A 24,435-nucleotide genomic window follows, 5' to 3' on the forward strand; every position below is an offset into this window, starting at 1 on the left:
GTTTGGTTTGTGGGGTTTAACGTCCCAAAGCGACTCAGGCTATGAGACACGCCGCAGTGGAGGACTCTGGAAATTTCAACCACCTGGGGTTCTTTAGCGTGCACTGACATCGCACAGCACACGGGCGCCTTGCTTTTCGCCTCCATCGAAAAGCGGCCGCCGAGGTCGGGATTCGATCCCGTGTCCTTGGGACAAAGTAGTCAAGCGCCGTAACCACTGCGCCACCCCGGCGGGGTTATACTCAAATATTAGCTGTCACGACCACTTAACAGCCTGTGCATGACAGCACTAACGTTGTCTTGGTTAAAAAAACAATTTCAACAATTGTGCTTGGGGTACTTTCATCATTTTTGTTTAAACTGAAAAGTCAAACCCCTAGTCAGAATTCCAGAACTGTTTAAACTGTATCACAGAAAAAAAAACAACACTAAGATAAGATAATTATTAAGCTATATAGATTAATAATTCATTGTACTTAAGTGCTTCTGTCTACTACATCTTAAAAAATCTGGATAGGAAAGTAATTCAGTTATATTCTAGAACCCTGACCTGACCACAAGGTCAAGTCCTTGTCTACCCTATAAGCAAGGTAAAGTGACAAGTGGTGAAAGCCAAGGCTAGTTTGTATAGTGTGAAGCGACTTATCTTGTGTGAGTTCCACAGCTGTCTGCAGTAGTAGCTGCAACATTAGCAGAAAGCTTTGCCAAGCAAATGAGTAAAAATTCTCAACATCGCACTTTATTCACGCTGTGCAGACAATTTGCTCAGTGAGAAGAAGTAATAGTTTTAACATAATATTATACCAACATGAAAAAAACATAAGAAAAACATGGTGCACCTGAGAAACAAAGCATTGCTATACTGAGAGATCAAATTATTTAAAACGTAACTCCAGTTTCAAACACTTATCACTATGGCTTGCAACAAGAAATAATGCATTCATGTTCCTAGTAGCAATACAGAGCAACACATTATATGATTGCTTGCCCTTTTCTGTACAGCATATATGAAACACTGCTGGCTTCATGAAATGTTATTCAACATCTACACATATTTACAGAAGCTCTATCAACATTGTTTACAAAAATATCAGGCCTGCACTGCAACCATTGGGTGGCTTTCAGTTAACTCGAACATGGTTGTGCCTCGTCTTCTCACCGAGTAAAAGAGAGAGCCCTTAAACCACTCCATCAAGACGAAAAAACAAAACAGTAAAATTGATGTAGTACAGCCTTTACTCTTTGTAACAAATTTGTCATTTTTTTCTATTATTTGACAACAGCTCTGTGCAGTGGGACCCAACTGTCGATGTGCTTACATTTGGTACTATGTACACCCTTATGAGAATGACACCGATAGGCAGAAAATTATTCTCACAGCAACAATGCACTGATGAAGTAACCTAGCACCAGCGTATTAAATTTTATCCCCATTCCATGAAGTTGCTGACGTGCTATCAGTATACTGCTACTGTCGACTGTTTAACGTTTGAGGTTACCTTTCTTTAAACACTCTTCCACGGAGTGAAAAAATGAGCTCGTAACTAAGCCTTGAAAGTAGTAGTTGAAGAGGAAAAAAACAAACAAAAAAACTACACATGCCTGTATAGGATCAGATGCATTAACCATATAACATAACAAAGACAACGATGGATGGTTGATGGTGAGATAATTTCAGCTTTCCTCAGTAAAATGCTCCATAAAATGATGGTATATTGATAGCATAATCTTGTTCATGAAGTTAAGAAGAGCCATCCTTATTCCTTAATGATCTTGTAAAGCAGAATAGGAGAACTATTCAGTCTTGATACTTCTAAGTCAAAGTTTTGTCTAACATAAAAAACACCTAAGCAAATTACATGCTCATGAGGCCACCACAACAAATTTTTAAGGGACCTCGGATGCATTTAGCTGTGTAGGCTACTGAAAAAAAAAAAAAAAATAATAAAAATAAATAAATAAATAAAAATGGAGAGCACATTTATATATAAGCACAAGAAAATGTATTGCCAACTAACAAAAGAAAGGTACCAGAAAAGCTTCTAATCTAAAATCAGTTCGAATTAGCGCAGTAGGCATTGCTAATAAAAGTCCAATAGCCATAATTTTTAACATTTTCTAGTTTTCTTCACAGTAGTAGCATGACATGAAAGCTTGTGCAGTTACCATGGACATATAAAAAAATTGATGCAGTAGAAGCATCACCACAGATAAGTGCCTTTACAAAAGCGACTGTTCTACTGGGTGATTAACGTGCCCTGACTGATCTCTGTTAAGTCAGTTTTTGCAGCTTTAAATTATGCTAAACCAGTGAGCATCCCCACAGTTCAAGCTGGTTATTTGCTCAACTTACTTATTGCCCTTCCAGATTCCTGCTTATTGTTCAAAGTGCACAATGAGTTTTTTTTTTTTTTAATAACAAACTCTGATACTGTGATGCCTTTTCCTTCACATTATTTTTGACCTCTAGCTCATGCCCACAACACATGGCCATTTCGAAAGCCTGCCAATGACTGCTGATATAGGGTTTATATATGGCCACTGAATGAATAATGAACTGAACTAATAAAAGACTGCAGAACTTTATCAACATTCCTGACGGCCTTTAATTGGCTACTGAGTGCTTTGGACAAACTGTGACAAGCTGACGATTTTGAAGCAAAAGAATCGCTGCCAAATTACTTACAACATTAAAATAACTTTTTATGAACATTGGAAAAAAAAGTTATTAAGAGATCCCTCCTGCCAGCAGCCCTAATGTTGCCATGATCTTTCAAAATATTCAACATTGATTTGAGTAAAATATGTGAGTGCAGTTGAGATGTCTCAAAAAGTAAGATAAATTTTAAATACAGTTAATAGTCAACAATACAAAAGGCAATTTTTCATATTTTTCAACACAATATTGCAGATATTTGCTTGCACTCCAATACAACAGTACCAAACAAAATTGAGTAAACTTATTTTCAGTAGCCATTAACCATGACATGACCACCAGTGACACAAATGCATTGATGAAGCCTGAGTACCTAGCTGGTCATTGACTGAACAGCTGGGGGAGAAGGCATGCCAGACACTAGTATGACAAGTTAACACTGTCCACCTTAAAAGGAGCTCTTCCATTCCCTTTTTGATCACACATCTGAGCGCAGAGCTTGACGACCCAGCAAGAAATTGAACCGGCAGTGCGAAAGCATTGGCAGAACACGGCTCCTTGTCCACCTTTCGATGACACTGCAAACACTCTATTCTTGTCAAGCAGTCCCGTATAAAAGACAGTGCACAGTTTCACTGAGGCACGATATGCAGGCTTCCCTCCGTTCTTTGGGTCCCTCTGCCCCCACACTCACGCACATGCCTGCTGGTCCGAAAATGGACACTCTTCTGTGGGGAGGGGCAGAGCAACAGGCAGCAGTCATTGGTGCACCGAGAGATAGACACTCTGTAGAGAGGAGACGTCACACACAGGTTTCCCTCACTTCACCCGAATCCTGGGACTTGAGTAGTTCTCAGGTTATGCCATAACTCGGGGAGACATGAATTCCCAATGCCTCCAGGCGCTTGGCTGTAGGGACAAATAGAATCATGAGAAAACTGAAAGGTGAAAGCTTTTATTAGTCAGTGCAATGCTTGTCAGGAAGGAATTAAGCAAACCAGGTGCCTTCACATGACAGTATGGGAACAAGAAATGTGACCTTGGAACTAAATGCAGAATGCAGCAAACAACCAGAAAGCTATTCAAAGCCTCAAAAATTGGCATAAAGGGGTTTATACAGTAGTGTATGTATAAATTAGAGTGAACATGTGAGCCTGTGGCTACACTTTTCGTAGTATCCATGCACCTGTCCTAGCTGTGCATCAAAATGACAGGACGGATGGTGCAATATACCACCTTCAGGTCCTTTTGTACATACGCCTTTGCTTCAAAATGTGACCGAGTTGAATGCACAGGCGCTGCAAAAACCGCAGTCACGCACTTGTGTGTTCACCCTAAGAGTACATCAGTCTGTACATAACAAAGCTATGTACAGGCATACAGATAAGGTTTGCACAATGTGAGTTTGTGGAAATAAAAATGATTTCTGCATGCTTGGAATATCAGCTGACAAGCTAGAGAAGGAATGCTGAGGTGAATTTTTCTATTTGAAAATGTGCACCCCATAAAATTTCATCATGCCTGTACATGGGGAACATAGATATGATTGCACTAGGGGGACACCGAGGACAAATAGAAGTTGGTCTAAATTAGGATACCACAAAATAACCATAAAGAGAAGATTGCTATTGAAAATGGAGCTTCTACAAATGAACAAACAAACAAAACATTAAGAAATGAAACACATGTGTTGCGATTACTGGTCGACTTTGCAAGTACTAAACTGCACCATCAACACCAAATTTTAGACATGAATCCCAGAGTATAGGCTACATCACCATTTCCTTCAAATGATGACAATGAGCACACAGCACAACCTCCATGATTTGAATCAAGTGGTGAGAAAATTTAAAAATCCATTTCTTCAGCCATGAAAGCATTATAACTTTTTGCCGCCGAACAAACGTTAATATAACGAGAATAAATGTTTGCCAAGAACAATAACTGAAAGAAGTCCCACCGTGGTGGTTCAGTGGTTAGGGGGCTCGACTGCTGAGCCTAAGGATGCGGGATCGAATACCGAATGCAGCGACAGCTTTTTCATGGAGGCAGCAGTATTAGGAATCATCTACTGCTTGTTCTCCAGCACATGATGAATGAGAGTTGCTACGAATACAAACCAATGTTCACTATACTGAAAGGCCAACACTGCTTACTGCAGGCAAAGCAATGAGGCACTGATCATTTTGGCTGGCTGAACACCAGCAGACTGCCACCGAGGCTGATAAAACTCAGACAGTTCAGAACTGCAAAGCAAGACTGAGGGTAGCTGCAATGAACAAGCCATCAACAAAAGCATGAAGACTGCAGTTCTATTGAGCCTTTTTCAACCATTCACTATTCAAGCACCACAAAGTTTACTTCAAGCTTATGACATGCGTCCCACTGCTGCAGTGGTTCAGCCTTGGTTCATTAATGAAAACTGGCTATGCTAATCATGAGATTGCGGAGTGAATCTGAGCTGTGATCAGTGCACTTTAATTGCAGCCACACCTCATGAGACATCTCTGCTGCCCACTGTGAGTGAGTCAGCTACTGCACTATTTTTTGCCTCAAGACCACCCAACTCTAATGTCTTGTATACAATTCACTGCAAATCTTAACATCATTCGCTTTACATTTCCGACTACATTTTCTTTTAGAAACATGAGGCATGTCCTTACAAAATTGTCTGATTACATACACAACCCAAGCCTAACGATATCTTGGCTCTTCTACAGCCTGCCTTCATTACAATATATGCACGCAGTTGGTGTTGTTTAGCATCATGCGATGTTAAGTTAGACAGGTCAGCGCTTGGAGCCATAGGCTGGCAGAACCACTCATGAGTTTCTCACTTGGGCTCATTCAGGCTTAGTCAGATCATTATCTGAGCTGTGAGTGAGTCCAGACTCACATTCAGATCGTGATAAGAATTATGAGCGAGTCCGGGCTCATTCAGGTCATGATCTGATCTGAGTTCCGAGTTTGGGCTCAAGCCTAGATCATGATCTGTTTTCGTCCTCATTTTGCTGACAGCAAAGGGAAGAAAAGATATAATGCTGCGGCCAAGGACAGTTAAGGACATGGGAGCTTGGCAATGTCTCTGGGTGAACAAAAAAAGAGTACCCAGCGGAACTTCTTTCTGTATGTGCTCACTGGCATATCTTGTGCATTTTGCACACACAAAATGTTGCCACTGTTATACTTTAAGGTCAATAAAAACTAGTTCTCTTTTTTTTTTTTTCGGTTGTGAGATTGGCTCTGAGAACTAACTAATGGCATGACGCTTTTATCGTGTTCCGTAAGCAGGTAATACCACACCTGGTGCTTCGCTCAGATTATGCAACACAATCAACCAAACCACATGAAGCACAAAAGATGTAGCTTCCCGACTACAAATAATTGTCGTGATTGGTGTGGCACTTGGCCTAAAGAAATCACTCACTTTTATATAGTAAGCCCACATGTGTCTTGAGCGTATGGGCGAGTGAGTGCACATGAGTGAGTGTGTCCAGAGAGTCATGAGTCTCAATGAGCGGTTGACTCCGGTTCAGTCATGAGCGAATCCGAGTGAGTAGTGAGTATAAATGAGGCTGAGTTCACAAGTTAGTTGGGCCCAAGCATGTGAGTGTGCAAGTGGACAAAACTTTTCTAACTGAGCACTCACTATTTTGCCGAGGTATGCTTGGAACTCAGTATTGGAGCTGACACTAAGAGCTTCTATTATACAAAAAGGTTGAGAAAGACGATGAACAATTCTGCGGCATTAACAGAAGAACTGCAGTGTTGAAGTATGTGGGACTATCAAATAACGTAAAAGAGGACGCTTTTGCTGCAGAGATTACATGCATCACTTTGGTACAGTATATTTTTGCTCAAAAGTCGACCCTTTTATAAACAATGAGTTCCCAAAATTGAGCAGGCAGAGGGCGGGTCAGTCTACAGGTAATTTTTGGGAAATTGGCACCATACTGCAGCAGTGCTGCAAACTAATCAGTGGAGGACCACTGCACTGCATTTTATTTGCTCTGTTGTGCAAGTGGTTGGGGCAGATTTAAACATCGTTGCCAGAGTTGTATTGCATAAATATGTGTCGGAAGCATTGTTTCAAGCTTGTACAGCAATTAGATAGAAGAACCGCTGAGTATCCTTGCGTGATCACCGTGGTGCCAGTGACAGAGAGAGAGCTATGTGAACAGGAAGTTCCTATGTTGTTGCGAAATGCCTTCAGGTTTTTTTATCAAGAGGAAATTGGTTTGGTTTGTGGGGTTTAACGCCCCAAAGCAACTCAGGCTATGAGAGACGCCGTAGTGGAGGACTTCGGAAATTTCGACCACTGGGGTTCTTTAACGTGCACTGACATCGCACAGCACACGGGCACATTGCTTTTCGCCTCCATCGAAAAGCGGCCGCAGAGGCCGGGATTCAATCCCGCGTCCTTGGGAACAGTAGTCAAGCGCCGTAACCGAAGCGGTGGCCTTGTGGTAGAGCATCCGCCTTGCATTTGGGAGGTACCGGTTTCGATCCCTGGTGCCGCCGGTTACCTACCGGTTTTTCAATGGGTACAAGCTTTCCCCCGGCCAGGTGCTCAGCTCTTCTGGGGTGAAATGCTTGGGAAAAGGTGTCACGGCCCAAATAGTTGCGCCGATGTGGCAGTGATCCGTTCCGCCATCGGACAATAATAAGTCCGCCTCGCGCGGCAAAAGCCCATTATGTGGCCCTTTTTTTTCTGTCAGCCCGACCTTTGCAGGTCATTAGTTCGTTCGAAACTTTAAGCCCTCGAAGGAGCACCAGCAGGGTTAGCAGAGCCTCTTCCAAACGCATACCCCTGAGAGAGCTGGGCGCCGGGCCGGGGGACGCTTGTACCCATTTTACCGGTGGGTGTCCGGCGGCAGGTTTCGAACTGGCCACCTCCCGCAGCCGAGACGGGCGCCCAAACCAAAATCTAGCGAGCGGCATGGTCCCTCAGGCGTCATGCATTTCTTAGCATATGACCTAATCATCTATATTATACATCTGTCTAAATGGCATGCCACAGACTACCTCGATATGGATTGCGTTGCCCGAAGGCTGATACCATCTAATAATTTGCTTTATTATTGGTGTCACAGCGACCGGTGTTTTCACGCTTCGTAACGCCATCACAGTTGACCAGCAAGCCTTAGTGAGTAATGAAAGCATGCAAATACTGTATCAAGACCACAAAGAAACATTCAGCATCAATAAAAAAAAAAAAAAAAGGGCTGACTTATTTTATTAATGCTAGTGACAGAATCTTATGAGCTGATCCAAAAATAATGACTGTGCCTCCTCACTTCTGAAGACGGGTGAAATGTCAGCCAGCATATGATGATACCTGCGCCTGTTTGCTAACAGTTATGTGGTGTGCAACTGAAACACAGTTTAGGCAACACTTTTCTTGTAAATTCAACAAAGAAGTGGGCACCTCGCACATATTTCTTTTTATGTCCGGTCAGATGCACCATGCTGGCTCAGTAATTTATGAGTTCCGACACTGAAAATGATTTCATGTGTTCAGTTTAAACGCTGTGCTCACACTGTAAGCTTCATAGAAAACCTAATAAGTTCTGATATTTTGCACCATGGTAAAATAAGCATCGGTGCTCAAGGTTAGCCTTACGAATTCCAGTTCAGGGTTCTCATAGCTTCAAAATCTCTACAGAAAATCATTCACCTTTTGTATTTTGTAAATAATGTACAAAGCTCCCCTCGTCCTTCCTTGCTATCGCTGCCCTCTGTACTTCTTTCTATCGTTCCCCTGTCCCTTTTATTTCTTGCTAGCCGCAGCTCAGGTGCTTAAGATATTAGCAATTGCTGCGGCCGGCAACATTCCTTTTCATTTTTAATTTTCTTTTAATAAACTACCGTCATCAATTAAAAATTTATATAGTACCGATGCATTTCATGGCAATGGAGTTCTTATCAAGCCCTGAACCTGTATTTTTTTGAAAAGATGATTGGCCTGGATCAGAGTGGTCAGTGTAGTATGAGGTTAAGTTTGTTAACAAGTGTAGCTGAACATCCAGAACTAATGAGCCCACTTCAAGTATGAAAAGCTTTGCACATGACTGGCTCTACATTGGCTCTACATCATCATCATCATCATCAGCATGCAACTGTTATATACCTTCCTCTTTAGGGATACCGGTAAGCTGCTAGTCATAATCTGTGAGTGCTTGCCAAATACGCTCCATCCCAGTCTTATTCTTCTTGTTATTTCCTTTTCATGGTCCAGATCTGCGGTTACTACCTGTCCTAAGTAGACATGTTCGCCTACTACTTCCAGTACTTCGCTACCTAATGTAAACTGCTGTTCCTTTCCGAGGCTGTTGAACATTACCTTAGTCTTCTGCATATTGATTTTCAAGCCTACCTTTCTACTTTTCCTGTCTAGGTCACCAATCATTATTTGCAGTTCATCCCCCGAGTTGCTTAGCAAGGCAATGTCATCAGCAAATCGCAGATTACTGAGGTATTCTCCATCTACCCTTATCCCTAACTGCTCCCATTCCAAGTCTCTGAATACTTCCTCTAAGCAAGCTGTGAATAGTACTGGGGAGATTATGTCTCCTTGCCTAACACCTTTCTTTATGGGAATTTTGTTACTTTCTTTATGCAGAACTATGGTAGCTGTGCAGCCACTATATATATCTTCCAGCACTTTCATGTACGGCTCGTCTACCCCCTGATTTCGCAATGCCTGCATCACCGCCGAGGTTTCAACTGAGTCAAATGCTTTTTCTTAATCAGTAAATGTTATGTATAAGGGCTGGTTATATTCCGAGCATTTTTCTATCACCTGATTGATGGTATGGATATGATCGATAGTAGGTTCTACAATGACAGATCTTATTATGCATGCACATATTTTGAACTGGCTCTTTCCAACTCAAGATGCGCACAATACAATGATTTCATTCAAATTTCACTTATTCTCATCTAGTATTGGTACTTGCATACTGCCCTAGGCCTTCGCTGTCACTACTTGGAAAGGCAGATGGTAAGAAAAAAATATATCTGGGATAAGAAAAAGTGTATTACTACAGCCTCATATTCTTTCGTGCCTTCCATCTACTGGTGATGAAAAACCTAATAGCCCAGGATGTGGGTGCTCAGAAAACACAGCATACGGACAAAGGCGACCTATTTACGATTAGGAATGTAGATTAATATTTACAGAAAAATGTGGTTAATAAATTCATGGGCAGTAATAAATACAAAAGGGTGCAATCTTACAAGTTAAAACTAAAGCGACAGACCAATATATTTTTTAGTACCTTCTTTTCTGTGCAGGCAGCATGACTGCGACCCTGTTTTGTTTCCTGATAATGCTGAATGCAAAAAAACTGTGTTTCTATATCGTACAACAGTATTCATTTGTCAGCGTCATTTATTTTAAAATTGAAAATCTCTTGTAAGCCCAGATTGAGCTTCTGCTTTACCCTCTACCATTATTGAACTGGGCATTTCTAAATGGCATATAGCGACTGCATCTTTGTTTCTCGTATATTCCTTTACTTCCTCAAGAAATGAAAGTCAACTTGGCTCACATGAGATTGCTAACAATGCTAAACTTGCATGATTACATCATGAAATTAAGTACAAGCACAGTTCTGCCTGTGCTGGCCTTGGATGCAGACCTCCAGAATGCCGCCACATTGGATTACCGAAGCATCCTCTCCAGGTCCTATAAGTCGCCACTGTGCAGAGCTAAATTATTTGTAGAGGCTCAGAGCTGAGCCAAGGGTAGGTCACAGCAGAGGCCAGCACCACAATCCCACCAGATACATGGAGCTCTATGTGTAAATAACTTGTTACCTAGTATGAAAAGCAGTTCTGCCAATAAAAATTTCAACTGCATGACACTGTTGCCACTTACCTAGCTCGCTCACAGTAACATTTAGTGCTACAGGTAGTTTGTTGCAAATTTTTGCTTTTTTATAGAATATGCATTCTTTCAGTCTGCGGAACCTCCCGTCTGTGGGCAGCTTGACTTGCCACTTCTTGCCATTACAATGAGGTGATGTTCCTTGTGACTTTTCATGTGCTGTTTTTTTTTTTTTTTTTTTTTTTTTTTTGTCGCTTAGTGTGCTTTTTGTAAGCATTTATTTGTTTCCTAGCTTTTTGAAATAAGTTTATTATTACAAGCCCACGTCTCACTTATGTTCAGACCTTTAAATTGAAAACAAGAATGCAGAAAACTGCTACCGCTAGACCAACGTTCCACCTCATTCGAATATCGACCAATGCTGGTGCGGTGGCTGACTGGCTGGTCTCGGCACAAAATTACATGACCAGTAGGAGCTCGCAGAACTTCTGGGTTCCGCGGAACCTGGTTGGAGAACCCCTGCTGTAGAAAATTTAATTGTAGATTTCTAGCTTCAGGCAGATTGCACAGCATGTTCAGAACAACACGGGAGCATTAGAAACTGGAGCTTCCATCCATAGTTAGTGGGCTAATGATGGTCAATGGGTCTGGTACTGTAGGAGGTAATTGGTGATTTTTCACCATTTTTACAGAAGGAGATAATTTGCGATTAAGCTACCAATTTAAGTACTTGTGTAATAATGATTGAGATGCTTTACCTAGATGCTGCCCATATCCGAGTCTTGAATCTCATTTAATTATGTAAAAAAAATAACCGTCAGGTTCCCTTTTAACCCTTTGACTGTTTTTGCCGTACAGGTACTGCGGCCGCATTCTGTCCTGAAGCATTTTTGCTGTACGAGTACTGTACAGCAATTTTACAGCAAATTTTACACTGGGGGTAAATATTTTTTTTCGGAATATTCGACATTCAAAGGGTTAAAATTGGCCTCATTTACAGGTATACGACAATATGCAGCAATAAATGGTACATCGTAAGGCCGCTTGCAGCGGATCATGACATGACCAATGATTACTCATCTTCAATTGGCATTTAGATAATTGCAGCAGCCATGTACATTTCTCACGCAGTGATGCATGAGGAAAGCTGCAGCTTAATACTGTGCAGCGCGGGAAACATCGAAGTAAGTGAAAGCAGCATCAGCGTCTTGTGGCTTCAACAAAATAACAGCTTAAACCTGCACCTTTTTGACAACAAATGCACACAAGCTGCAGTGGAATGACCACCGCCAAGGCCATGCAGTCAATAATACATTGCTCTCGGGAGGCTATCTTGCCTGAAGCACCCACCTCTTGTGTGCTGATCCCTGTCACATTCTGCCTCCGACATTTCTTGGTGGTCGCCATAGCTCCCGTTCATTGTCAGGCGAAATGTGTATGCTGCTCCTTCACTGTCACTATCATCAGCCGAATGACTGCAGAGAGAAAGCGTGGAATCAGCAAAAAACTACGCTTCTCAGAGCTCCTGCACCTTTGGTACAACAGCAATGGAGCCCTGTGTAGTAACAGACTGATGTAAATAAGCTTGTCTGATGATTATACAAAGTGTAAGAACCATGTTTGCAAATGACAGAAACTTCTTGCTGAATCACAACAGACACAGCCACTATTGTCTAAATCACGAACTGCACACAAAAGGAGCGCCTATTCGCTAGCTTAATGGGAAAATGTTTTTCCACGCAACGTCACAATATTTGAGGGTGCCTTCTAACATGAGATGAAAAAAATTTCGCAGCAGTAAAAACAAGACAAAATGTAGGCTGGTGCAATAAATATCTCACCCCGTACAACTTGCCTTCTGCCAGTATGAATCAGGAATGTTACCAACTTGTCCAAAAACTTGTTTTACACAGTTCATTGTGATGTTTGCATCAACTGTTTATACATAGTGTTTCTCATTATCAAGATATATGGCCCTTTTCAGACATTAAAAGTACACATACTCTTTCCCTGCCATCCAAGGGCTGAGTGGATGCAGCACAACTATGCATGGCCAAAAGGCAAGGGCGCCTGCAGAACTTTTTGCAAGGGACGGCACCCGACAGTTGGGGGTGTGTGCGGAAGGGGTAGGTTAGCAGAAGAAAAAAAAAAAATGCCTGTTTGAGGTCTCAACTAAGCACTTGAAAAAGAAATTATAGCTAGCTGCCAGCCTTGGAGAAATATTGAATTTCATTATTGCGCAAAGAAGCAAAATGCGGAATGTTACAATGACTTAGTAAACATAGCCTCACTGCATGTGGGTTCTCGACCCATGTGAACTGACAACGAGCACACAACGCAATATGCTTACCAACACGCGATTGCAGTAAGTCAGTCATCCTTGAATAGCAGCTGCAGACATCTGCGATTTTTCTGGGCAAATCGCATCTTAGATTGTGCAAAACGCGCAAAAATATCTGCACCCCACCACTTGTCGGAACTGAATAAGGCCAGCAAAATAATGGAACCGCTGTTCGTTACCACTGAGAGGTTTTCTGTGTCTACACCAGGAAAGATGAAGGTAGAAGAGTACAAAGAAAGATTAAAAAAAAGAAGCAGAAGAGTTGATTCTGCACAAATTTCCAGAGAAGATTTTCGAGCTTGAAGCCTTGCTAAAGACTGAAACATTTTCAAAGACAGACCTCACAGCTGTACATTTCGATATCAACATTACGGTGCCTGAGCCCCCATTCATCAACCATGAGGCTGATTTGCCAGCAGCAAAGAAGAGACTGCTTGAAGAATGAAATCACAGGCACTAAGGTGCTGGTCCTCCCAACTGCCACCAACAGCCACATTGTCAGCATTGTCGACATAGTGAAACCGAAAATTTGGCAACTTGTAGATGACACCAACATTTTGAAAATGTGGATCCATACCAAGAATAGAAGATGGCAACAATTTTGGGGCCTCCATACAGAAATAAAATCAGTCTCCCGATAAAGTCAGTCTTTCTTTTTTTATCATACTTTCTCTGAGTGCACTTATTACAAAGGCTGGTGTCCAGCCTGTTGTTTGTCGTTGTTGAGCGTAGCCTGGTTTTTACTCTTCTCATTGTACTGAAGAAGCGTTCCACAGTGCAGGTAGTAATTGGCAAGGCCAGAGCCACCTCAATGGCTTTTGCTACAGTGGAGAAGGATATCTTGGCCAGAAGCAGAAGTTCAGAGTAAGCTGCATCTCTGGTACAAGTCCCCACTTTTGTTGCACCACATCTCGTGCCATACTATATCCTCTCCCTTGAAATTTTTGATGCAGTGAAAGCCTTGGAGTTCTTCAACAAGGGCAACAAACTCAGCATGGATAAAATGCTTCATTTTTGCTGGCTGCAGCAGAAGATTGAAGCTTTTTGCATTGCTTTCAGAAAAATGGCGAGCCAAATAAGCAGTGGAGTCCAAGTAGGGCACAGATATTGCCACGCAATAGTATTCTTCCGCACACTGAATCCCATAGTTGTTTCAGTGTGCCTGATGTGAGGCTTGTCTTGGTAGAGAGATCAACATATTCAAACAATTGGTTGCTTCACTTGCTCAGTTCATGATGTCAGAGAACTGTTCTTCCGTGTTAATCCGGTGGTCGAAAAAATATTCTGCAACTCAACGATATGGTTGTATACAGTATAGAAGCCCATGGATGCACTTTGCAGATTGTTGGTAACAGGTTCCAGCCATTGTTTATAGATCCTTTTCAGTTCTGAAACTGCACCTCCAAAAGCGGCTGTGCTTTGCGCCTAGACACTGAGATGGCGCTGCGGTTGAAGTTTGCTCTATGTCGACTACATGCCGATACGGCAGCGCGACCGATGCTGCAGTAGCTGTGTGCATCAATTTAGTGTTTTTTTTTTTCATACAAATATCCTGTTTTTCTGTGTGGGTGTCTGCGAATCCTCAGCTGTACTGCACATGTTACCCTGCAGTTCACTGTGGGCGCCGGCACTGGCCATTAATTATTAATCGATTTACGAGTACCACGCGCTGCCAGATGTTTATCGAGCCAAAATTCTGAAAATAGTCATTCAGAGGGTAGGTGGTGTCTTTCAGTTATCTTTATCAGAATGTATCAGGACTGAGGAAACATATAATGTGTTTTGAGCCATAATATTCCAGCAGGTGCCGGCGTAACTGGGAGAAGAGACACTTCTCTCCGCTGCCAAATAGCCATTTGTCTTGCAACTGGGAGAAAATAGTACCCCAGAGAGTCGAATTGTTGTGAACAACATGAAGTGTGTGCAACAAAAACTTCTGGGAAGAGGATAGGTATATATTGCTAAATTCTACAAACATGCGTTCACCGAAAAAGTGGTCAAAATCTAGAGAGCGGCATGGGGAAAAAAACTAGCGTTTTATGGTTACTCAGAGATCGGCAGCTCTGGATAAAAATGCGCATTGATCATAGGTTGATTTTTCTTTAATGCAGGACTATTACTAAGACCTAGCGCCGCAGTCAGCGAAGTCATTAGTTGCGGAATATCTGGCCACGGACAACTGGTGTCGACGTTGCCCATATGGATCTGGCAATCACTTCACTGAGAGATATAGAGATGATTATGCACATTTTGGAAACTATGCAAGGCTTGTTGGACCTTTAACAGTGGAGGGACTGTCTACTAAAAACAAGACGAATTTCCTATTAAAGATTAAAGGGGTGCAAAGCTTTTGAAAATGATGAAGGTTCAGAAAATATAAAGCGCACTATACTAACCCATGAAAAAAGTGCGCTTTGGGGCAGTAATTTGAAGAGGCTGGTTGATCCGTGCCGTTTTAGCCAGCAGAAAAAACAAACAAGTTAACCAACTCAGAAAAGGAGCGAAGAAAGTGTCAAAAGCTCTTATGAAAGTATACAAGACCTGTCAGATTAAAATATATCCCAATAACAGGAGGTGCGTCGATCCTTTATAAGGCAGTCCTTTAATCACCTCAAGCCTCGGGCTCAGACGGCATCAACTGTCAGAGGCTTCACACGTACGCCTCACACAGTTTTTTTCGGGGTGGCATGTCTGTTATTGCTCAAAACAATAATGATGAGGAAAACATTCATTTGTACGGAATGCGATAAAAAAGAGTGAGCATAGCGAGCACGCATTTCTTCCTAAGGCAACCTACTTAGATCACGTCGAAAACTTAAAAAATAAGGGGAGCACTAATGCTACGCTGTTAACACGCTATAGCATTTCAAACATACAGACAATGCATGCCACTTTTCATTTGCTTTTTTTTATTATTTTTACAATTTTTACTCACCGATACTTAGCATCTGCTAACATTGTCTTTCCGTTCTGGGCAGTACACCTCTTGATGCAGTTTTCATTCTTTCACCCATTTCAATTATTTAATTAATCAATTGCACACTCTGAAATTTACTTAATTAGCATCATAGAGCATTGGATTCCATTCTGAGCATCCTGACACCTTTTAACCTCCCTTTTCCATATTTTCTTCAATTGCTTCAATTCCCCGTTCAATTAGCCTCAGTGATTTCGTTAACTGACTATCGTCTACCAGAAACCAATCGGTCATCAATAACTAGAACTAAGAATTACCACAGTACGATTTCTTTTACTCAGGCCCCCTGTTATTTCCGAAGCACGGTGCAGACTACAACTACTACGCCGATGAATTTTCGACTACAGTACTTGCATATTAACACCTAACGCGACTGGCAAGATTGAATCACCGTTAAGTGTTGGGGCACGCAGTGGTACCTGTCATCGTTCGCACTTATACGTACATGTATATGTACGCAGGCATTAAAACCAAATGGCAAACTGCACGCGCAAAAAAGTGACTGTTCTGCCCAAAGCGATAATTATCGCAGATGCCCATTTTTTTTCTAAGCAGCAATCCTCCTTATTGTCAGGCCCTCAAGTCCATAAAGCTATAAAGCACAGATAATGACGCCACAAAGCGCGAGCAACGCTTCAAAGCAGTTCAGGAAGCAGAGTGGAGCGCGGCGCTTCTGTAGCAGATGACGCTCTTCCCTGGCACAAAGGTCGACAGTAATGCTGCGGTGGAGGGAGCTGCAGCGGGCCGCCTGCTCCCTGCGGGCGCGCCGAGGAGATTCGGAACTAAAAAGGATCTATAAACATTGGTTCCAGCAGTGTACTGTACTTCACTATTATGTGCAAGCAAGTGATAAAAGATGAGCTTGTTGCTACGTAATACAGGATGTGAGCTCATTGCCTAGTTGCTGCGTTCGAGCTTGATTCCTTTGATTCTAATTCCTTGAGTGCTTTGACTATGGACACCTAATACTGAGAGAATTTCCTAATTGACTTCTACTTGGCAGATCATCTTGTTTCACACAGCATCAGAATGTTGGGCACCAATCTCTTTTGGAGCACACACTCACGGAAAGTTTACGGTTTGCTTTTAGGATCAATTATTGTGTTTCGAATTTCGAAGACCTCATTCAAGTCGTCGATCACGAGATTCAGTCTATGACCTGCGAAGTGGAAGAGTAGTGCTTTTGAAAGCTCTTTCTGTATTATTCTGTTCACTTCTCTTTTTTTTCCAAATCATTGTAGAGCATCCATCGTACCCCGGTCCAGCGAGGCTTGAAAGTATCAGCCCAGCATCAGTTAAAAGCTTTAAGATCACAGCAGCAATGAAAGCAGAGTTCAGTTGCTCCAGCTCTACAAATCCCCAAAACTGCTTTCAAATACAAACTTTGGTTCCTGCCTTGTGAATGAAGCGAATGCCTATAGACATCTGTTCTTTCTCTGCAATATCTGCAGTTTCATCCACAGGGATGGAAAAGGCAAATGCTGTGTTAGCTTTGGCTATTATTTCCTCTCTCACAGAATGAGACGATCTCGTTCTGGACGCGGATGGAAGTACATTTGGCACTGCCAACAGAAAAACGAAATGTGCCTGAAGGCAAGTACCTGAAAGTCAAGGAGATAAGTGAAGACCCCACTGTTAGACTGGTTCCCGCAAATTGGAAAGTCATGCTTTGCGCAAAAGACAATGGTGGAAACGACAGGAAATAATTTTTCGCAGTTCCTTTCAGCTTGCTAGAGCAGCTGCTGTACAACGGGCATACTTGCTTGCCTGTCATCACATCCATAAAGTTCTGAGAGGCCGCCATTGCCTCCTGGTGCCACTGAGATTTGACGTGACCCCTGCACGTCTCATGTATATCTTTTTGTAGTTGCTGACAGCACGCACAACAAAACTACCTGGAGTACTCCGGCAAATGTTTGGAAGAAAAGTAACGCAGAAACAATAAAGGGCGCAACTTTCACTGTAGCTGAGTACGCAAGCCAAGGGGCATAATTGAATAAAGAAGCAACACCTGCCCAGCGATGAAGCAACAGCGAACCCATATCGAGCAAGGATGGAAGTAATTCTTTTACATGAGTGGCTGCAAGGTCTATCCTTTATTTTATAAGGTTGAGATGCTTGCACCTTGTTTGGCGCTGTTGATGTAGCATTGTGTTCTTGGGATCCTTTAACCACATGCTCATCCCTGCCGCTTTGATTTGGCTGAGCCCTTTGAGAGCTTTTGTTGTCCTGAAATGAACTGGCACTTTAATACTGCTCGCGGGCGTGCAAAACCATGATTCGTGCACCATGTCTTTCACACAACATGGGCTTCATTGTCTGATAAGTATGTGAATGTCATGAAAGTGCCCATGAAAATGGTTCCAGAAAAGCTCACATCTTTGGGGGTTTTAAAATGCAAGCAAAGCCTCCTTTGTAAGTGCTTCTGCCTTGTGACCAATCAAAATGAATGCCATCTGTGAATGAGGAAAAACATGTCACTAATCTTGGCAGCAGAAAACCATTGCGTCCACACTGTCATGATAATGTAGCCTTTTTCAAACTACTCTCTTCTTCATAACCCAGGTCTATGAGGCATGAGGTGGCACAGGCCAGTAGCTTCACATTTTTCTTCTTTCTGACCATATCTCTGTCAAGCATTAGCTGCCACGTACATATATTGTAATCATAAAGTAGTCGCCTGAGAGGAGCGCTTATTAGCGGCATTGCAAAATAGAACAGAGACTTCACCCGCTAAAGTGCAGCGACTTTCCTCTGGTTGTCCAAAGAGAAAGAAAAACCGCGGACAATTTCTCAGTAAGACTCGGTCATGTGGCTTTCTGATCCTATGTTGATACCCATTCATTTCAATTGGCAGCAAGGGCATAGCGCGGAGAAATAAGAGGTTTAAAACAGAGTGCTGTGTTATCTTCACCTATCTGATTAAGCTGATAGTGATGTTGACTTGGTCAGGGTCCCTGTGCTTAATGGCTGAAGTCTAGCCTGAGAGATCTGGAAGCAAAACAGCCCTTGATGCCATACCTGCCTTTCGGCGTCAGGCCTTTTCCAGCATTTTTAGTACAGGTAGCATTCTTTTTTTCAATGTGGAGTCCAATCAATAACAGCCAACTTCAATATTTCTTCCATGTCCATTAGAATGCAGCATCAGAAAACTTTGTGCGCTTTTCAAATCATCATTCAGGCCTTACTTGTCAGCACATGCTAGGCTGGATGACTTGAAGCTCATTCTGTGGTTCCTGCTCTCTCTTGATAGTCGCTGCTCTTCAATGGCTAGTTGCGCGGCTGCGTCGGAGTTAGCCCTCGTTGTCAGGCCTGTAAAAGAACAGAATCAGAAAAAAAAAAAAAAAAGTGACAAACTAGTGTTCCACAACATTACTGGCAGGTGAGCGTGCGGACATATGAAATCGACATTGCACATGATTGTCAAATAATTTATGCGCGAGCAAAAAGTGAAGATGAGCTCTACCATCCAGAAACAAAAAAAAAGGAAACCTGGACTCGTGATTTTCACTTGCAATGCCTTCATTGAACAGCTGTGATTTGGCCCTACCTTGCTACCCTGTTGAGTCACTAGCGTTGTCATGAATCATGAGCTTCTCACTCCCCAACATGTCTAAAGTTGGGGCACAACTCCGACTGTTGACCATTGCCGGTCACTGACACTGTAATGGCGGTGTAGAAAGTGCCACTTGTGTTTCATAGCTAGAGACAAAGGCAGCGCAGTTGAGACTTCTCAAGAGTGATTAAATAGTGATGTCATTGCCTCCATCACTGATAAAACAATATCCAGTGCAAGTGACATAGCTAAGCAAGTTGAAGATATCCCGGGCTCAGCTATTGGAGAAACTATGGACGCACTAGGTGTGCTTCACTTGTGCGTGTACTATATACAGGGCCTCAAAAGAGCAGCTCAGACCTGGTTTAAATGCCTTCAAGGATGCACTATATTTGGCAACAGCTTTTCGTGGCTATGCAGTTAGAGCTATGATGGTGGGGCTTTGCTCACAATGTTACAGCATCATGCAGCTCATGCATATCTGGCCTCAGTTACGGTTTCATTTTCATATCTGCCTTTACGTTGAATTACTAGTTTTCGGCATATTATATCATACAGAACAACATACGGATGTCAAACACTTTAAAATATACTATCATGTCTGTTGAATAATATTACAATAGAAAATACCTCGTACAAGAAACTGTTAGAATATTTCTAACTAAATGACATTCCACTATATTCATGAAGGAAAAGTAACTATTCTACACTGCATGTGATTTTATTTTGTATACGAATATTTATATGTATGAGGTTTTGCTATTGCTTTTTGCAGGAAGTACCTGTCGCGTGCTTTTCTATGAGACATGTATTGCATTTTCTAACTATGATGAGCTGTTTTTGCTGCCAAAGTTGGCGGCTGGATGCCTATGGCCTTATGAAGCTGCCCAAGAGGCAGCTTTTACTGCAGGCACCCTGCCACCCTGCCACCATGTACATTGTGGCAGTGAAAATAATTATAAATTTTACTAGTTACCTTGATGTAATATTAACATGAATAATTCTGTAATGATAAATTATTCCAGACCACAATTGGTGCAATTTCTGCGGCTGCGTTTCGGTAGAGGTGATACGCAGAGGCTGCTGCTGCTCCGTTTGCTGATTCGTGTGCTGTGTGATAGCAATGCATGTTAAAGACCCTCAGGTGGTTGAAATTACTCTGTAGTCCTACACTATGGCACCTCTTTCTCTCTTTCCACTTTCATTTCCACCTTCCTCCCTTCTCTTATAGTGCAGTTCAGTTGTCAACAGAAAAAAGTGACAGATATTGTGCTTTTCCATTCCCGTAAACCAATTAAAAAAAAAAAAAATACGCTTTTGCATGGACAGTATTCTGTGATGCAGTGAGCTGGTGCATGCTGGCCCTGAGCTGTGGCTGCGTAGCCACATAAAGTTTTACCAGAGTTTAGTAGCTGGGAGGCCGCCACATCAGCAGACGTAAACTGCTTTCTTCAGTCCTACAGACCTTTTCAATAAGTGGTTGTGGGTGCTGCCATATTGGATGCCATGGGCTGTGTTCGTAGCACAGAGAAAGTTGAGGACAGTCTTCCCCAAACTCGCCCTACAGCCCCGTAAAACCGGTTTCACCGAGGCTCGTGAAAAGTCTATATGCAAGACCACGTTCGTGCGCATCCGTTTTTGCAATACTTGAGGCATCATAGTTCACCAGGCTTAGTGGCAATATTCAGGCTGTTTCTGTTTAAGAAATACTGGTGCTTTGAGCACGGCTTTTCCATGGTCCTATGAAGACTACCTTGATGAGGTTTTACTGGTAAAAAAAAAAAGAAAGTGAAACATAAAAATATAGCTGTGTGCTAGCAGATAATCTAGCCACTTAAAGCAGAGCAAAAGGGGTGCAAAGTAATTTGCAAAAGGAAAGGCCTGCTGAGTAGAGATGCCACTGGGCAGCATTGCGCAGTAAGCCCAGTTGTGATGCAAAGGTGAATACCAAAACAATGTGACAGTGCAGCCAGGCAGTACAAAGGGCCGCTAATACTTGCTACCAGCTCAGGTTCACAACTGCCTGAATCAGGGGCAGGACTTACTGTGACATGAACCAGACAGGGCACTTTTGTGCTCCAGTCAAACCCCCTTATAGCAATACCAGTTAGAACAATATATCGCCTAAAGCAAGATGCATCCACAGTACTGTGAACTTTACCTTGTGATCTATGGTAAAACAAACAATAAAGGTATCATAGCACATCATCGGCTATAGAGCCTTAAAGCACTGCCGAGTGCTGCTGCTGATCCTGATGTGGAGCACCATCAGTGGCAGAAAAGTACAAACTAGGGTGCTGACTACTGCACTCTCTGCTTGCACTGCAATATTCCCATGTGCGTTCCTGGATGCACATGTAGCTGACAAATGGTTTAAAAGAACTTTTAGACGGGCTAGATGGTTTTCAGCTTCAGACGGCATTCTTAGCGCAAAAAGCTCACACGCACACAAGAGAAACATGTAGCTGGCACATCGCTATGCGTCACATGCATTGTGACTTCAAGAAGATTGGCCAGACTGGCAGGCACTTCCGCGAAGAAAACTTAATGAAGGGGAGAAATTTGTTAGTCAAGTCTATCCAGTCAAGGATGAGGAGGCATGTTTCATTGCGAAATATGTTTCTCAATTCAGCAAGATCACATTGTGTACGACACACACCTCTAAGTAAGTCCATTATTTACTATGTATGCATAAAGCATGCAAAGCACTGTCAGCACTGAGAAATGAAGCAGTGCACTCGTTAACTGTAGTTTGATTTTGTAGGGTTTAATGTTACAAAGCAACTCAGGCTATGAGAAATGTCATGAAGGAGGGTTCCAGAAATACAAAAAAAAAAAGACCTATTGTACAAAGGAACCTATCAAAAACCCACACCTTGTTGACATTACAAGCCAGTGTGTTTTGATGCAATTATAAGGAGTTTTTTTTTTTGCCACATAGGCAGTAATAGCACTGAAACACTTATTAGACCAGATTTTGAAGGGACCACAAAGTGTGAATTGGACAGTCAACGAAAGATGAAAAGTATGATGAACTAAAAGCACTGTCAGTCATCCAGCTTGCCTGACTGTGTTGTGTACAGCCACTTCAAAATGTATGTCTCCCATGAAGATCAACTTAATTGCCATTCAACTTATTAAACCACTTTGGCACATGTGTAATGGGGTTATGAGAGAGAGCTCTAATTTGCAATGGTTTCATTCCATGAAACGTTCTCTCCGTGCAAGCATGAGTACAGTCATCGCATGCATGACCTCTGTTACTGACTAAATGAGTTGACAGGCACAACAGAATGCAAAAAGCTGCAACCCAGAGCATAAAGCGAGATAAAACCGCCCGGACTGACTTGATCCTTATTAATGAAGTGCTTAATGATTGCCACCTCTCTTTCTCCTATCCATAGTCCGGGAATGGGCATAGTAATTTCGTGGGCGGATCCTGTCCTTCAGCGTTGGGTGGACATTTGTGGCAGGCCATGACGCAATACTTTGTACCACCACTTTGCTTCAGCACGACTGCTTTGTTATGATGAAAATACTGCCTGGAAAAACTTGTTCATTGCACATACACACAAAGCTATTACAGAGTCTGTTTCGGCAGTGCCCTGGATTTTCACGATTTGCCACCCCGGGAGAAGCATGAAACATGGTGCTGCTATTGCAAGAATAAACTAGACCTTTGGCTTCCTCTAACAATTAAGCCTAGTCACTGATAGCCAACCTTAAAAAAAGCAAAAACACAAAAATGACACAACTACATCAGCCAAACTAGGCAAATCCAGCCAACGGGCTGATACACAGAAAGCAAAACGAGCATGTGCCCTAACATCCGGAGATACCGGCCACTTCGAGGATGCTTGTATGTTGTGTTGACGCATAAGAGTGTAAAAGATGCGAGACTTTCTCCTGAGCCAAAGAAAAAAAAGGTGGTAAGGAATCTTTTTCGGTGGAGCAGTCCTTTATTAATGTTCCTGAAGGTGGACCGCTCGTAGAAAACAAACTGCCGTCTTCTCTCTTTTGTTTTTCTTTTTTTCATTCTGCACGAGGGCTAGTAGTAAGAGTGCTTGCATTGCACATCTTCCCCTATTTTTTATTACCTTAATTACTCTTTGTCCCTTTTTTGGCCATGTGCACCATAAACTATACTCTCAATCAGTCACCTCAATCAGTCACCAAGGCACATGTGCAATGCCATGTAATTTGTTTTCTGCCTGTCGTCATGGTCTCCGTGGTGGCCCACCTTGATCTATGGTGGCCGCAAGCTTGGGTGGCATCATGTAACCTAGGGTGGCCGCAAGTGCGACACCTTTTGTGAATGACAGTATGAGCCATTAAAGGCTCTCGCCTTTAAAAAAGCCATACAATGAGAATGTATCCAGCAAAACTGAGAAGCGATGAAAGCCCAAACTTAAGTTAGAGTCCCAAGTGTAAAATGATGCAAGCATAACAGCGAAATTCCAAAATGCTGTGTCAATTTTAATCATCAACCTTGTTAGCAGGCAACTCACCTGTTTTCCGGGGTGTCTGATAAATATTAGATACAGGAGCTCCACCTCCATCTCTCATGTGGGAGTAGTTGTCCTCTTCTGTCTGTCAGAAAGAGATAAAAATGTTTACGATAAAAGATGGCTGAAGTTAGTAAAATATTTTTACGTGGTGGTGACAATGCCTTAGGCAACAAATGAATAGACTGCATGAAGACACTGAAAAAACGGTCGTTATTCGCTTCTCTCGTCAAACAGCTCCATTATCTTTTACTTACACGTTAGGTTCGTCGCCTTTGCAGGAACAAACCAATTATAAGTACTTGGGCGTCACAATTGCTAACAATTTATCATGGAATTTACACATTGATAATATCTGTTCTTCGGTCTTGCGTAAATTATATTTTTTTGCGACGCAAGTTAAAAGTGCTCCACCTATGTAAAATTGCTTGCCTATTATTCCTTAATTAGACCTAAACTTGAATATGCCTACACTGTTTGGGATCCTTTACTACGCAGAATATTAAATGTCTCGAAAGGGTACAGGGAAAAGCTGTACGATTTATATATTCAAAATTCTCTTGATACGAC

The 24,435-nt window shown here is 42.3% G+C and overlaps 1 protein-coding gene and 1 pseudogene across 1 annotated transcript in view; one reads left to right on the forward strand and one right to left on the reverse strand.

Moving 5' to 3' along the window:
* Positions 1 to 716: 716 nt before the first annotated feature.
* The window catches only part of LOC146190255 (cell adhesion molecule Dscam1-like), a 367,337-nt gene continuing 343,618 nt past the window's right edge, over positions 717 to 24,435 (reverse strand). Inside the window, exons 24-27 of the mRNA XM_084599756.1 lie at positions 23,869 to 23,950; positions 18,993 to 19,116; positions 11,837 to 11,961; positions 717 to 3,564 (exon numbers count right to left, since the gene is read on the reverse strand). Coding sequence (XP_084455882.1) covers positions 3,509 to 3,564; positions 11,837 to 11,961; positions 18,993 to 19,116; positions 23,869 to 23,950 — 387 coding nt within the window. The 3' untranslated portion in view covers positions 717 to 3,508. The remainder of the gene's footprint in view (positions 3,565 to 11,836; positions 11,962 to 18,992; positions 19,117 to 23,868; positions 23,951 to 24,435) is intronic.
* Positions 12,817 to 13,742, forward strand: LOC146190256 (proteasome activator complex subunit 3 pseudogene; annotated as a pseudogene).

Source organism: Amblyomma maculatum, chromosome 4, assembly GCF_055883805.1.
Source record: "Amblyomma maculatum isolate TAMU_Amacu chromosome 4, ASM5588380v1, whole genome shotgun sequence".
Classification (NCBI taxonomy): Eukaryota; Metazoa; Arthropoda; class Arachnida; order Ixodida; family Ixodidae; genus Amblyomma; species Amblyomma maculatum.